This window comes from Corapipo altera, unplaced genomic scaffold (assembly GCF_003945725.1).
Source record: "Corapipo altera isolate COAL_440 unplaced genomic scaffold, ASM394572v1 70, whole genome shotgun sequence".
In the NCBI taxonomy this organism is placed as follows: Eukaryota; Metazoa; Chordata; class Aves; order Passeriformes; family Pipridae; genus Corapipo; species Corapipo altera.
Genome location: NW_020884911.1, coordinates 4,553,863 through 4,570,134, shown reverse-complemented (window position 1 = coordinate 4,570,134; position 16,272 = coordinate 4,553,863). Strand labels below are relative to the sequence as shown.

The window sequence follows — 16,272 nt, the reverse complement described above, 5'->3', positions numbered from 1 at the left end:
TGAGACAGAATGATCCATCAGATGCAGGCCTTTATTCACAGGGCTGTTATCCCAATCTGGCAAGTCATCTACACCACATGTATTTTGTGTTTCAATTAACCTTTATATTCCCCAGTAGGAAAATGTCACTGAATTACCTGCATAAGTATCAGGTACATAGTCTTTGACCTCTATGTACACAAAGAGGGCTGGCAGTGTCAAAGGCTGGTTCCTCTCATTCCTCAAACAGATGTAGTGATAGCCTGCAAAATAAAGAGACAGCCAGTTCAGAAAATAAACCCTTCCACAGGCATTTCCAGTGTAACTGTGTTATCATTTGTTATTTATAGTGTGGCTCCAACTAAGCAACCAACTCCAGGGACTTCTGGAAGGGAAAGATTTACCTGAAGGGTTTCAGAGAGAAGTTCACAGACACAGGACTCTTGGATAGGCACGTGATACTGCCTTTTAAAATCATATTTTCCCTTTATTTTTACATACGTGAATAATGGTGAAAATCATAATTTATTTAATTTGTTATGCATTCTCTTTTATTACCTTTGGATGCTTTTTAGTTTCATAGCTCCTTCTTAATTTTCAAGAGTCTTCCATCAATTTAGCTCCCCAAAATGCCTCACTGTACATTCAGACACTACTGACAGTTTAAAGACAGTGATGGAAGTGCACAGGAATGGGAGAGAAGGAATTCCAGCCCCACCAAACTCACACAGCATTGCAGTGCTGCAAAGCTGCACCCTCTGCCTCACAAACTGGTGTCTCTCCTACCATGCCTGAGGCTGCTCTCCTAAGGCATGGATTGGGAGCAGCACACGTGGGCAGTGTCAGGATGTGAGTCGTGAGCAGGATGCATTTATCTGGGAGAATCTTGGCTGATGGGAACAACTCCCTCTCCAAGTAACAGTTAAATCCTTGCTTTGGGAATAGTGGTAACTGTGGATTTGTGTGACAGTATCATACGGTTTTCAACAGCATCTCAGCAAAGAGAAATTACACACTACAAAGGGTTCTCAGTTCTCTCAACCTCCTCCAGCAAATTTTCAGCACTCATATAAACTAACCCCAACCCGCTGCTCTCCATCACATGGTGTAAACTAATGATTACTCGAGTCAAAAGGACAAAAAATAGGCCTGTGGGTAACAGCTCTCAGAAGTCCTGGCATGATTTCACACAGTGGTCTTTGTTCTAAGGAGCACAAACTCAAAAGCAGGTCCAGGATTCGGTGATGTGATGAATGGACTCTGTGCTGCACGTAGGGCAAGGCCCACGAGAGGGGACCTGTGGCCAGAGCTCACTTTTACCACAGGGGGGAAATCCCTCTCATCCCCTTTCTCCTCCCCAATCACCCATCTTCCTCAGGAGCTCGGCAGATGCCCCGTGAGGCAGTTACAGCCACTGAGCCAGCAGAAAATGCAGCTGGGGTAAAACAGCTTTCTGCTGGATTGATAAACTGAGTTGACTCATGAAAAAGGTGTAGAGATTCTTCTCTAGGAATAATATGGACAACTGTAAGATACAGGGACAGGTGAGTTTTGTGCTACTGCTGGGACTGACTAGATAAGGTACAGATAGAGATATTCTTCCTTTTGCTGTGTGAGTGAAGCTGGAAGCATGTTTATGGCCCATATGCTTGCCCTAATTTAGTTTCCTCCCCTCACTGGAAAAGCTGGCACTGAATTTGAGCACTCCTCTTGCTCAAACTGCCAATGTCACTGCATCCTTCTGAAAAAGGATCTCTAACAAGGCTCTGGCCTGGAAAACAAGGGCTGAGCTGTCGCACAAGACAATTCCCATTTAAGTGGTCACTAATTATAACAGAAATAATAATATAATTTGGAAGAGACCACTAATGATATCTTTCTTTTAATTTTCAGCGATGAAGATGAAAGTATTTTTGGGTTGATTTAAAGGTGTAACAGAGATACAACAGCTTGCATATAGGTCAGTCTTTGCATGAGTGTAGAAATTACGTGAGAGGAGCATACTTTGCTTTAATTCCCAGCCATCTCCTATTCTCACAAAGATGGCATCAAAATTGGCTGTTGCTGCCCTCTTTCCTCTTATAAGTGTACAGTTGCACTGTTTAGCATAAACCTGTCCAGCATGAAGTTGATGTACTGGAGACAAGGAAGTACCAACCATGCCTCTGACGATTTAATTCTATTGGTTTTCCTGGATTTAAATTTCTGGTAAGATATGGTATTTTTCTTTTTCAAAGCTGAGATAGATTATTCAAATAACAAGTCTGATTTACAGCAGTTGAGATTCTGCCTTGCTGTTTCTCTTCATTCCACAATGTCTGTCTCAATGGAGAAACAGGTTTACCTGGTCGAATTGCTGAGACCGGTAATATCCGATGACCAATAAACTTCCCTCCTTCTTCGTACACTGCCAGCCTCAAACATGCCAGGGAAGGTAAAACCACCTAGACAAGAATCAGAAAAGGTTACTAAACCATCCTACTGAGATAGGGATCTTTACTACTACTTGAAAAATTGTGTAGCATAATCCATCTTGTTTACTTATTTAGTGCGAATCTACACAGAAATACACATATTTAAAAATTGGCCATAAATATGCCTTTATTTTTTTCAAAATATATGCCATTGAAAGAAAAGAAAAGAAAAAAGCAACAATCCAAACCTCAGAGCTTCTCTAATTTATTTTCAACATTTCTAAAAATAGTAGCCTAATCCTCCCTGAGCACAGAGGCAGTCAGGCACGATTGTTAACTAAATAGAGAAATCAAGTACACTAATTAGAAGTTCATTGCAGAAGAAAAATGCTAGTGATGTTTCCAAACTTGAGCTCTGGCAGGCTGCCAAAGGAAAGTCATTCAGAAGGCCAAATATTCAGGGAAAGGAGCCCTACTCCTTAGAAAGCAGTGCTGCAAGTACCCACTATATAAACATCTCTGTGAACTGCATTTGCTGGGAGAAATCTGAGATAAATTGTTTTACATACACTTGGACTCAGGAGAGTCCAGATATATAGATAGATAGATATATACACACACTTAACCAGGGTGGTCAATAAGCAAAAGCCAGAGATTCTGTTCAAATTTTGGCTTAAAGTGGATTGCAGAGCACAATAGTACATTCACCTTGCACAGTCCCAAAACATGCTCAGTATTTTCTGCTCCTTTAAAGTTTAGAGAATTATGTCTGGGTGATACTGTTCAAATTGCAGGAGCAGCTCAGAAGGTTATGTCTCAAGTGGAGGGGATTTATGTGGTTTCCTCACCTGGGTTGTATTTATACAGCACAATCCAGTGCTGAGCACAGCCAGCAGATTGCTTTGGCTGTGCCAGCTCAGCCAGCAGGTCACTAGGGCTGTATCCACATTGTCCTGCTCCCAGGTTACCAGGAGGGCTGCTCAGCCAAGGCAAAATGCCATGGCCATTCAGCTGAGCTGCTGCTGGGATCTGTGTGTGCTGATCCCATCACCACATCCGCTGTGCCAGGGAAACAACCAAGGTGACCTCAAACTCACTTATTTTAGCAGGAGCTGGCACAACCAGAGAAGCCAAAGTTCAGCAAAAGTGGTTAACAACGAACAGTTCAAGAAGTAACTATTCAGAATCTCTTCTTCTTCTTTCTAACAAGTGCAAAGTTTCAGTAAACCATGGAAATGTCCCACTGGACAGAGACAAAAAAAGCACAATGCCCTTAAGTGCTACACTGACCTTCTTAAACACTATGGCTTCCTCCTCCCAGACGGGATTAACTGCATTGCCTTGAGAGGTCTTGGTCTTCAAAGCTTTTCTTCTGGTGTCCACAGGCAGGCCAAACATGTCCACTTCTACGTAGGTACCGACTTTTTTATCAGAGAGAAACTGGCCTGAAATTATCTGAAGCCAAAACAAAGAAGGATCGTTAAGAGACCACTTTGGTGGATTAGGAAATGAACGAGTGGCTGAAATGCAGATAGATAATTCCCATAAGTGATCAGGTAGTATGCATTCAAAATAAAACCAAAACAAAGCTAAACCCACAATAAACAGAAAAAAAACAAACCCACTGTTTCATCGCAGACACAGCAAAACAACTTGTGAGGTCTGGTTTCCTGTGACCCCGCGGTCCTGAATTCCCCCATGAGCTATAATGTGGTTGGGATCATGCTGCTGCCCTTCCCTCAGCAGGAATACTCATTTGGATCTCATCCTCAATCTGGCTGCCTAGTTCCACAGCACGGTATCTTTGAGAACTCCTAAGTTCTCTCCAGTCTCAACAACAGGTTCAAAAAATGCTGGGGGCAAAAAAAAAAAAGTGGTATAAACAGCAGAGAGATTATAGCTGTGAGGGAGAAAAAAAAATTCAGAAGTTGATATTCTAAGAAAGGCCCTTCACAGAGGGTGAGGAGTTTTACTACGAAAGAAGGGTCTGCAATTTGTTCAGGAAGCTGAGGAGGCACAGGAGTGTGTAGCAGCATCACTGTACCTTAACAAACTGAGGCTTGCCTAAAGCAAATCTTAATCCATTCTCAGCTGTATCTTGTATGAGCACTGACATTATAACCAGCAGAGCCTTTCCTGAGCAGGCAGGAGCAGCTGACATCTCTCCTGGATGCTCATTCCTGCTAAAAACTCTGTGCATCTCCTAATAGCTATTGAATGACTTCCACCTCCATTTACTATAATTGCAGGAGAAAGTGCCTCTAAACCCCCAGGAGGGCACTGAAAGCTCCCGTGATTACAGGTCACCACAAAAGGTCATCCCACACATCCTCTTTTTTTACTGTGCATGTCATCACATTATTCCTTTATTCACCTCCCTCCCAGCATGGCTCTGCTCCTGCCTGCAGCCTGAGAGGAAATGCTTGTTTGCTCCCAGTGAAAACAGGAGGATATTTTGCAGGTGGATTCCATAATACAGACACTGTTCTAATGGACAAGTCCATTAAAGGAGTAGCAGGACTTGAGAAAGTTGATGGTTTTATAACTGGAGATAGACAGAGCATCAATTTGTCACCCTGGAATAGCCAACTCAATCTATCCCCCTAAATATTCATGTGAGTAGTTCTCAGTTTGCAGGCTCCTGGCAGTCCTTGAACTTCATTAGAGGTCCTTCAAAAGAAAAGCAAGTTGGCAATGAATTGCAGCTGACATTTATGGTTCCACAGTTCCGCTGCAGAACTTTCAGAGAACCACAAAAATTTATTTACACTAAACACTTTGGTGTTCCAGCTATTCCAGTCCAACCTCCCACTTCACGACAACGTGTTTTAAATCCAGCCCTTTGTTACTAAAAACACAGCCCAGCTGCTCTTAAATCCATTGCCTTCCCAATTCTGTGATGCTGTGACTCTGTAATTACTTCTGTGGAAAAGAATACATACAATAAAAATGCATTTATTTACCCTACAACATGAAATGTGAGGCAGAATTTAAAAATTATATGTCACTCCATGAAATTAAATGTATTTTATTTTCTTGACTTAGTATAGCCATATCCTAGGTCACTGCACAACAGAATTATAAATATATCTATGCTCTAACATTTCCATGGGAGTATTTTCACCAGCTTTGTACATACCTTGACAGACAAGGTGTTGGCTACTATTCCATCCACTATACCTTCAGTAAATGGATCAAAGTGTTTGTCTGGTCTTCTCATGAACTCTGGCTTTAACCTGTACCCACTTTTGCCATTGTACTCATACATTCCCATGTTTATTTGCATAGACAAATCTAGGTGTTAAAAACATTGATAAGAATTAAGTTCTGGATAGGTGATAATTTAAAAAAGCAATAAAATAACAACAATTACTGTAATTTCATACTGACTGTAACAGAAATAGTAAAAATCTGTGTTAAAAATGTTAATTAGCAGCTCTGTACTATAATTCAATCACTGGATACCTTTTGATGCATAAAAGCCTTTCCTACCTATGAATCAGAAACTCTATCAAAGAACTGGACACATACAGGTTTCAAAATGCAGAGAACAGCACAGCTTACCTACAGTTTGGAAGTTGAGAGCAACCATTTGGCAGCCAGCATTCCAAAAGACCTGTGGCATGTAGTTGGAAGAATCCACACGTGTTCCCTTGGGGTAAATTCGGCTCAGCTGCATTTTGTTGTATCTAAATGGTGAGTAGTTAAGATACAGTACACGTGACAAAAATCACTCTGCAGAGAGGTGCCACTGCAGTGTGAAGTGCAGGTGTTCCTTGCAGAATGGCAGTGGATTCCTTATTGGATTTCTGCCACCATAAGGCTTCCAGAAGGCCACAATTTTGTAGGAGATATGATAAATACGGGGCAATTAAAGGTGCTGTTTGCTCCTGTATAAAAGATCACGTTCATAAAATTCCATTTATCATTACAGTTTCTAATTTGAGATTTTCCTAAGGTTACATTTATAGAGGCCAGTCAGCTGTAAACGGGGAATCTTCCTCTGAAGCAGGGAGAGATGTTCAGTTAGAAAAAAGTGGTTTTCTGGAATGAGCATTGGAATTGGCCTCTACATAGAGACAGAAATGATGAGTGTACAAGTTGTATAAATCTCTGAGATGAGAACATGCTGCAGGTTATCTGTGGAAGGAGCTTCCCATGAATCTTCTTTGAGGCACTATTTTATCCTGATCATTCATTCTAAACTGCAGCCATGGTGAGAGATATTGAGAAACATCAAAAGGTCTAAACAGAACGTTCCTTAGCTTTCCTTTAGAAGTCATTAAAAAAAAACCAAACAAACCAACTATGTGGCAATAAACCAGCTCAGAGTTCTCAGAAGTAGAGGTATGATGGGAAAACAAGCACCTTGCAGAAAAAGAAGTCAGCTACATTTTGACAATTTGCTCACCATAACTTGTATCACTTCATACAGGATGATAAATTTAACAATGACAATACGAAGAATCAGGTCTTCAATATGTAGTTTATGCCTATTCCCTCTAGTCCTAGCCCGCAGCACAAGGACTCATGACAATTTTTAAATTAGCTCATCAGAACTCAGGCCAATTAATTCATTTAGAAAGACAGTCAAATCTACAAATTTCATTTCTGTTCCCTATTTCCCCAGCTCCTGTCTCCAAATTTCAATAAAGCTCTGTAACAGATCTCAGACACAGAGAGACTTGGAAAGCAGCTTTCTGAAAGTCAAGGATACTCCACGAATTCCACAGGAGACTTGGTCAGCTGCTCCAGCCCTTTGGTTTCCACAAAGGAAGACATTTCAAAACTTTTGTTGCGCTCTGGAAGTTCAAAGGGGAGATAAAACCAGGGACACGTCAGAGCAGGAAATGTGTGCAACACCTGAGCTCCTCCTAAGCATTTAAGTCAGTAGGACTAACTATTAATTCATGTATCATTTGTTACTCACCTTTGGCATCACGGGCAGCAGGGAGCCTAAGGCAAGACCCTTCTAAGCTTTTTCCTTTACACTTTTCTATGGAAGGTAAGGACTCCTGTAAATCAACAGCTTCCCATTTCATCCCAATCAGCTGTATATGCTGCCTAAAATGGGCCACAGCACTGGAGGTCACATCCCTTGGTTATCTCAGCACTGGCCTCTTTAAAAATGAGGGAAGCAGGGTCTGTGTTGGAGTAAGATCTCTCTAGCCTCACCACTTCATTGAAAGCAAACAACAAGACAGAGAAAACTGGCCTCATGGAGTTTTAGAAGGAATTGTGCTGCAGCAATCCAGGGATGGCCAGGAGGCCAGCCTGGCCAGCTCCTTGGAGTCAAACTGTGAAGCTGCAGGAAGGGGATAAAACTGAACAAAAGCACTTGTCTTGTAGAGAGAAGCAGGACAGAAACAGGTGGGCACTTTCCTCACAGGAAGCCAAAAAGGAAGCAGTGGATCCAAAGAAATGAAGAATTGGATAGTTTTGGCCAATGTGAGAGGAAAATGTGCTGCCAGCCTGTGAACTACAAACCATTCTCAGGGTATGCTGGAGTCAGAGTACGAACATGGTGTTCCAAAAGGGATTCTTTCCCTCCAGGAGAGCAGAGACTGGGACTCCATTGTGGTCCCTATTTCTAAATAGCAGCCACCATGCTACTGCTTTTATTCATAGCTGTTATCTCCTAAAGGTGAAAGATTCCTGTGGTTCCCTAGAGGTGCTCTCCTACCACTCCTTCTTCCTTTCCAACACACAATATCCTCTCTTTCTCCAGACTGTTCCAGCCAGCTCAATTCCATCTCAGCTCCTCATAAACACACTGAGATTATTCTTATTCCAGCTTTCCCCTTACTGATGGGACAGCACTAACCACACACATACACACTGGATTTATTCCATTTAGAATAGGGGTGTTAAATTTGTTATATTAATAAACTCTTATCTCTCAGCCTTATCTTAAAGTAGAGCATCTGTAGGAAACCAGAACTGTATCTGTTAAAGGATTCAGTTACGAACTGTTCAGGGCTTAATCAAACTCCTAATTAAAATAAGAACAATTATTTCCTTGTAATAGCTGGAGAGAATTAAGGAACCTGCCCTTTGAAGAAAAGACTGTGTGGGACAGACATTTCTCTCTATTGATAGATGCTTATACCATGCTATCTTGTCAGGAGGAAGTCACAACAGAGTGAACAAAAAACTCATTGAAAAACTGTCTGAAAAACAAGGAAAAATACAGTTACAGCTACTTGGTGTCAGAGAGAGGGAACATTTCTGGTGAGGGCAATCAGGGGACTGGTACAGATCCACGGCTATTCAATATTTCTGTTAACAAGTTGGGTGCAAGACCAGAAAATGCACTTTTAAAATGTGGGAGTGACAGAAGCAGTGAGGTGCTGCGGAGGCCAGTATCACAAATCCAAACTAATTCTGAACTAGCAAATATTAAATTAGAAAAATGCTGTAACAATGAAACAATGAAACTGTATAAAACACCAGCATGGGTCTCTACACTTCTGGATCTCTTACACTTGAGGTCAAGTAAACAGAAGTAAAATTTCTTGGAAAGAACTGGATAGGCAGCAAACTAAGAAACAGTCCTAATCTAATTCCTTCTTTATTCAGCTCATCCTCACTGAATTTACTCCCCAGCAGTGAGTCCAGGCCAGGACTAAGACTAGAACCCACAAGTCATGCTTTAAACAGCCAGCAACATTTACCACCTAAAGCCTCTGCTTTAATGAACAGGCCACGTGTTCCATATGATGATTTTTTCTGATAGAAACACTAGAAATTTAATTCCTTAATATTACGAGTTCACAGACACAGTATGATTGATCAAAGGTCACATCAAAACTTAGGATAAAAATCTGGACAGCAGCAGCAAAACACAAAATTTGGAAAGGCACTGGCATGTGAACAGAAAAAACCAGGAGAATTTTATAGCAGCTGCATCAACTTGTCCTGCTAGGATTCACATGGTTTCCTTTCCAGAAGGCACATCTCCCTCCCACTGTGTTCTTGTAACTCTCATTAGAGCTGAAGGAGATTACAAACATCCAAAGGGACACTACCCTAGGGAACAAGCCCAGCTCCCTGCATGATTTTGTGACTGCCTGTGTGTGTGTCTGTATAAATACCCACATGCAAATGAACAGTTGGTAACTTCTTACATGTTTATTATTCATCACAAGTAAATGCAAAATCTTGTACAGAGACATGGACTGAGGCAACAATTACCTGTCCTCTGCCAAGGCCACCACGGATCTGGAATAAATTAAAGTGCCATACACTTCCTTAACTAAAAAGTGCCAAAAGCACATTAAAACCTGTCAAAACAAAGTGAAAAAGGGCAGGCAAACAGTAGGGGGTGGTGCACGAAGGAAGGGAAAGATGCTGCAGTGTTTACTGAGGATGCCACTGAGAGCATTCCTAGCAAGGCATCTTCTGTAAAAGTCAGCAGGGGATGAAATTATGGCCTTTCTGTACAACACATGGAGGCAGGAAAAGAGTGAATTTGCATATGGGGAAGGGCACACTCTGCTTCCTCTGAATCTTCTATAAAATAGCAGAGGCAAAATAGAAGTAGGAATATATTTATGACCACCTCTCTCAAACTGCTTAAGTTACTCCTCAGTCATGGACAACAAAGGCAAGGTAATTGTCAAAAATGGTTTTGAAATGTCAGCGTGTTTCCTGTTGATGAAGTTGGGTATTTCGACTAAAAGAGGTTTCAAAATAAAAATGGAATTATTTGGCCGGATACCAAGGGAACGCTTTCTGTCTGTGTGTCTGTACCTGACTGAGAGGAAGCCAATCAGTGTTTCTCCAGAACCTTCTGCCAAAGGCTTGCTAGGTAATTTCCAGTGGGAGGTGTTGCTCATGCTTAGCTTACTTACTTTTTGATACCTCGAATGACTCAAACTTCACAGGTTGAATGTAGTTCACCAGGTTAGACATCTCTTCTGTGGCCATGGCCTCACTCCCAGCAGTACCCTGGGGCAGAGAAGGGAAAAAGGCTGCAGCTTGGATCTGTCCATCAGGGGCCACAAACATCAGACCAGTTCTCTATCAGGTGTGGCAATGCTTCACATAGGGAGCATCACATAGTAAAGAAGAAAATTTGCTATGAAATGTAAATTTTATGTTAAACTGCTGCTATACTCATTCTTTTTATGTGACTCCTAGGGAAGGGACTGCATTATCTTTACACAGGCACAGTGCTGAGTGCATTTATAAGTGCTGATGGATAAATAATAAATGCAGCTCTAAGCTTGGGATGTCAAGTTTTTCTTCCAACAACGCTAAACACACCACAAGCGGCTGCTTAAAACAGATCGGCCGTAGTGCTTATCTTCAGAAAATTAAAGTACAAATAAAGCAGGGACGTGCTTCCACCAAACCGATTAACAACCAACTCGGAAAAGCTGGTGTTGTGCTTCCTGGTGCTCTGCCTCCCTCTCTCCACTGGATGGCAGCCCCGCTCCTGGTAACGCGCGCCAACCCGCAGCTGCTGGAACCGACCCATCCCCACAACACACATCTGCACCCTTACTTCATCCATCGACGACTTCTTACAGTCATCATCATAGTCATCATCATCGTCGCTCTCCATGTCTGCTTCTCCTGCAAAGTTTCAAGCAGAAGGTAATTACTGGCTGAAGCAACAGTTACAATCACCAGCGACAAATTCAACAAAGATGTGCAAGTAGCACTGCTTGAAGGAGACTGAGCCGTACATGCGCTTTCTGTCACCGCACAAATCAAACACGCAGGTCTCGAGGGATTCGTGATTCATCCCTCTTCGGCACTGATTTAAGTTCTTATTGCCCAACCAAGCTAAAACTCTTCCTCTGCAGCTGTCTGAAGCTTTGGCAATCAGCACTGACAAAAGAGTGCAGCGTATAGACACGGCATCACAAACTGCTCTGGAGAGATATTCCCATGTTTGGGGCACAGCCCCGGGGGCGTGGAGATGTGAGTTCAAACTCCTGCTGTTGCAGGATCCGTGCAGGACCTCCAGCGGACACCTCACCCCCTCCGAGGAGCTCACACGTAACACCACGGTCGGGGCGAGGAAATCACACACGAAAGCTGATGAGATTCTCATGTGCTGTGCTGTCGAGGGCTGCTCGGTAAAATCCATCTGTTCTGAACGTATCCCAGTTCGTGCACTGAGGCAGTGCAGCTGGGAGGGGCTGGCACGGGAGCCAAACTGCAGGAACTGGGCTCCAAGTCCCCTGGCAGACCGCCGTGGTGTTCCTCCGGTAGGGCTCCGGCGGCAGAGCCCAGCTGCACCGGCTGAGGGCAGTGTGAGCCAAAAAATGCGAGCACGATGCAAAAGGCTCATCCTTTCCCCGAAATTGCGCTCAGAGTAAAGAGGACCAGATAAAACACATTTACTGCCTTGCTCCCAGTTGCAGTGCACTCATCAAATTCCTCTGGGCAAGACGCAAGTTCTTTAATGTTAATTAACGGATGCCTCCCCTCGCCTCCAAAATGTTTTGATTTGGTTGCATTAGAAATTAAACCATTAAGGAATATCAAGCTTATCTTTCTCTTTAGAAACTCCCCTTGAGGGCCTGGCTGTCATAAAGTGTACATTGTGCATCCGAAGAAGACTCTGGAAAAGAACATTTAACTTATACTGCAGTCACCAACCCACACCTATAAGACTGACAACTCTCCCTCAAGATTTTATTCCACAAACCTTTCGGCTTGTTTCAGCAGTGGCAGCAAAAAAATCTGACTACTGTGCAGCATTCTCAAACTCTCCAGAGAATGGTAATTCAGTCTCAGTTCCTCCTGTCAATTTAGGGTCTAATCCAAAGCCCACTGAGTCAATAAACTGCTCTTTGTTCCAGCAGGCCTTGAATCATGCCCAGTGGGACCCTTCTGAACATGGAGAGCACATGAGTGTGCCTTTCACAACCAAACGATGACTACCCAGCCTGCATTTCCTTCCAGATGCAGATGTTGAAATGTCAGGCTTTTATTCATCAACACATTTCTTCCTGAACGTTTCATTGAAGAAAATAACACGATTGCTCAACGGGCTCCAGGGATGGCTCCAGGAACCTCAGCACAGTGCACAGAGCCAGCCCAGCTCTCACAGGATTCGCAGTGACAATCTCGGGATGGGAACCTTTCAAATGATTTAACCAGACTGGCAAAATAACACTTTGCACAGCCCACAAAATGGGGGATGCAGGCAGATTCCAGCCAAGTTGCACTGCTGAGATACCAGGTACATGTCAGCCTGCTCTTGCTGGAAGTGTCCAGGGGGGAAAGTACGCAACACATCACTGGTTTATTTGAAAACACTTAACAGGGACACTCCCAAGGAGAGCAGAGCTCATTTTCAAGTTCTGCATCAGGCAGCAAGACTGTGACAGGATTGCAAACACAGAATAAAAACGAGTGGTTTAGAAAGCATGACTACATCTGCATTGCCTTTCACCCAGTGGCAGGGTCCTGTGCTCACACCCAACCCTCCCTGTCACGCTGCAGGGACACAAAGCCAGAGCAAGCCTAGGCCAGGCTGAGGAGATGTCTGTGCTCTGGACACCTTCGTGCTCACTGATCCCACTGTGGTGCCATCCCTTCCCAGGAGGGCACAGACACTGGGCACGGGCCACCTCCAGCATGTATGTGAGAGCTTAAGGGACAATTAGCTCTAATGGCATAATCACAATTTGCATTTAGATGGGGCTACAAACTCAGGTCAGGACAGGACCTCTCCACTCTCTGTGGCACACAAATGCAGTGAGAATAGAGAGCCCTGTTCCAAAGCTTGCCCTGCAAACAGAGACAAAAGCCTGCCCATGGACAGGGGCAGACAGAAGAATTCCAAGAAATTAAAGGATGTTGCTCCCTAACACAACAGGTAAATTACAACACAGAAGCTGTCAACTACTGGTAGGCAGAAGGGCACAGGAAACTCCTCAGTGGGGCAGTTTCAAGGACGTTTTCCAGGAGCTGTCCCTAGTGAGTGGGGCAGCGTGGGGAAGGTATAGAAGTGCTCCTTGGGCAATGTAATGGGTGGACAAAGGAGGCTGAATCCCAGCAGGTGGGTAGAGGGATTCCACACAGTAATACTGAATGGAGGATGAGTAGGAGAGCTGGGGACAACAAGCCATATCCCTGTTACCAGGGGCAAGAAAGAGTGTGCTAAATATTATCCATCCTCACCGTTCCTCAGCAGCACACCAGATACCGAGAGCCTAAAAAAACAAAAGGTTAGACAGGGCTTGAAAGTCAGAGGGATCTGGTAATCTGCTTTCTCAGACCCCTTCAAAGTAACAGCCACCATGGATTAAGAATGTGGTACTTGCTGGTGCAGCTTGTTAGCTCTGTAACATTTAGGCAGCCACCAGTACCTCAGGGGGAATCACCTTTGGGGGTTTTTTCCACTGTATGTCAGCGCTTGCTGATTTTTAAAAAGGAAAAAAGTAAATTTTATTCAGTTTGCTAATGGTTATTTTGCTTTGTAACAATGCCTCAGCTGGCAAGCAGCAGCAATGTACTAATGCATTTACATACACCCAGCCTAAACCCTTTTATCCAGTTTTCTATTTAAGCATCAGGAAATCATGGAGCCAATTCTACCCCCTCTCTCTGTCTTCCCGGGACTCTTCCCTTGCAGCACCCACAACTTTGACAAAAAACATTATCCTATCAATCTGCTTGGAAATTTAAATAGTGTTCAATCAGCAAGTTTTAGCAACTTTCAGTATAGGTCACCTTTTGGTGAAACGTATGGCCCTGCAGAACTGCCACTGCTCTTTCTGCACTGGAACAGAACTTGGAAAATCTTCCTTATTTACTTCTGCTCATTGTGCAAAACCAGCCAGGTCTAAGCTGCTTGTTTGCCAAAACTACAATCTACTTCACTTTCTGCTTTGTCAGCTTTGCTGCACTTTTAGGAGAAGTTTTTTCCACTGAAAAAACTGAAGTTACTTTTTACAGCAGGTTCATGAGCATCCTGCAAGGCATTCCACAAAGCTCATTTCGGAATTCTTTAATTATTGCTACTATATCACTTTCATATGGTCTGTCTTATAAACATATCAAAAGCCTGGTTTATTTGGGTTTCAATCTGACCTCAAGCAGTGTAAGACACTTGCTGTCACAGTCGAAGTAAGAACCTCCACGTTTTTTGCACTGCTGCGAAAAAACTCATTTAGAATCTCGAGAAGACTAAATCAGCACAACTTCCTCCTGGAGATCAGCAGCAGCTCTGACAGGAGCTATACAGTCCAACAGAGTTATCTGAATAACGTGCCCAACTTGCCAAATGTAAAGATTACATTAAGGTTGGAGTGGTGAAACACTTCATGTTAAGAATCAGGCTTCCTTTAGTGAGTCTGTAGTTGTATTACAGACGTTGGTGTTGGGTACAGAGGAGCACAACTGCTCCAGCATCACCTGTTGCTGATGTGGAGATGCACAAAGGAACGAGACAGTGAGAAGAAGGGTGTCTTGGTGACTGTTGAGCTCTGCCTCTTGTTGGGTCTTGCCACATGGGTCTCATAAAATGGTGATTTTTTTTTTCTTAAATGTTCACAGACAGCAAACTGGCACCTGATTTACAGAAGCACTGCATTCTCATAGCTCTGAGCGGTAGCTGAAACCTCCGGAGCTGTGCTCTGAATACTTAAAAATTCAGAGTACTCTTGAAAAATGAGATCCTGGGTGTTCCTTGTCAGTCATCCTTAAACTGTTCCTGAGCTTTGTCAGGTTCGTCTGTCCTTAGGTAAGATTGGCTTAATTTTCTTTCACTTCCCACAGGTACTGTTCAGATAAATTCACTGCTGCCTGGCAAGAGCTCATGCTCAGCCTGGATGCCCCCACAGAGATTCACTGAGGATGCAGTATCTGGGATCAAGTATTGATCCAGAGAGAGGGAAAATACTGACTAACTGCATTCTCCAAAAGAGGCACAAGTCCTCAAGGAGAAACAGGGGCTGACAGCAGCATTACAGGCAATGCATTCTGGCAGTCACGGCTGAGCCAAGTGGCCACATCAATTTTGCAGTCTCAGTTCCAGCATTTTCTAATTTGTAAGTGTTCCTCTGCATAATCAGAGGCTGCTACAGAGGTAATACAGACCTAATATTCACAGTTAATTTGTAAAATTACACACCCTGTTATGAGACTGACCCTCCTGCTTTGCAGCAGTATCAACATCTACATTCCCAGCCCAGGTCTCTTCCTAGAAAAGCTCCCAGGGAGGCTCCTGAAAAACAAAGCTGTTGGCCTCTATGCAAAACCAGGCCCTGAGAAAGCAAAAGACATGTACTTTGCCACTGGTTCCCACCGTGTGCTGGTAACAAAAATGTAGAGTTAGGAACCCAGAGCCGATTTCAAATGGTGGAAAATCATTTGGAACACACGTTTATTTTCCTGCTGCTTGGGATTTGTCTAAAGCAAATCAAGAAAATAGCCTGAAATCATCCCTGACACCAAGACAAATTTTCCTTCGAAATCCAGGCCCTTTTCATAGTTTCTTAAAAACAACAGTTGAAAACTCTTTCTTTGCCTCTAATAGGATAAACAATGTTATCCACAAATGAAGCAGGATTTCTTTATTTTAAATTCACCTTGAGGCAAACTGCCAGCAGGAAAGTTTTCAGCTCAATTAATCAGAGTTTAGAAAAAAAATTACAAACAACGGAAAAAAGTTTTTTAATGGCAAAGGGTAATGAACTTATATTGCAGAAGAGCTTTCAATGTGCTCTCTATAAGTATTCTATTGCTGAGGCATAAATGCCTATGCCTTTAAGAATCCAGAATTTCAGTCTTGACAGGAGAAGAAATTCCAGTGTGGGGAATCAGGATAAAGAGATTTTGTTGCTTGTCTTGCTAGTTGCTAATCTGCTCCTGTGGTTAGGAGCAAGCCCTCACATTTTACCTTTTTCTCTGC

The 16,272-nt window shown here is 43.1% G+C and overlaps 1 protein-coding gene across 2 annotated transcripts in view; it reads right to left on the bottom strand.

The window, feature by feature from the left end:
* The window catches only part of PLCB1 (phospholipase C beta 1), a 334,930-nt gene that overhangs the window by 71,505 nt on the left and 247,153 nt on the right, over window positions 1-16,272 (bottom strand). For both annotated transcript variants that reach the window (XM_027654013.1, XM_027654014.1), the window contains exons 15-22: window positions 10,903-10,973; window positions 10,247-10,343; window positions 7,111-7,195; window positions 5,958-6,082; window positions 5,533-5,687; window positions 3,684-3,848; window positions 2,324-2,423; window positions 138-242 (exon numbers count right to left, since the gene is read on the bottom strand). In XM_027654013.1, the coding sequence (XP_027509814.1) occupies window positions 138-242; window positions 2,324-2,423; window positions 3,684-3,848; window positions 5,533-5,687; window positions 5,958-6,082; window positions 7,111-7,195; window positions 10,247-10,343; window positions 10,903-10,973 (903 nt within the window). The remainder of the gene's footprint in view (window positions 1-137; window positions 243-2,323; window positions 2,424-3,683; window positions 3,849-5,532; window positions 5,688-5,957; window positions 6,083-7,110; window positions 7,196-10,246; window positions 10,344-10,902; window positions 10,974-16,272) is intronic.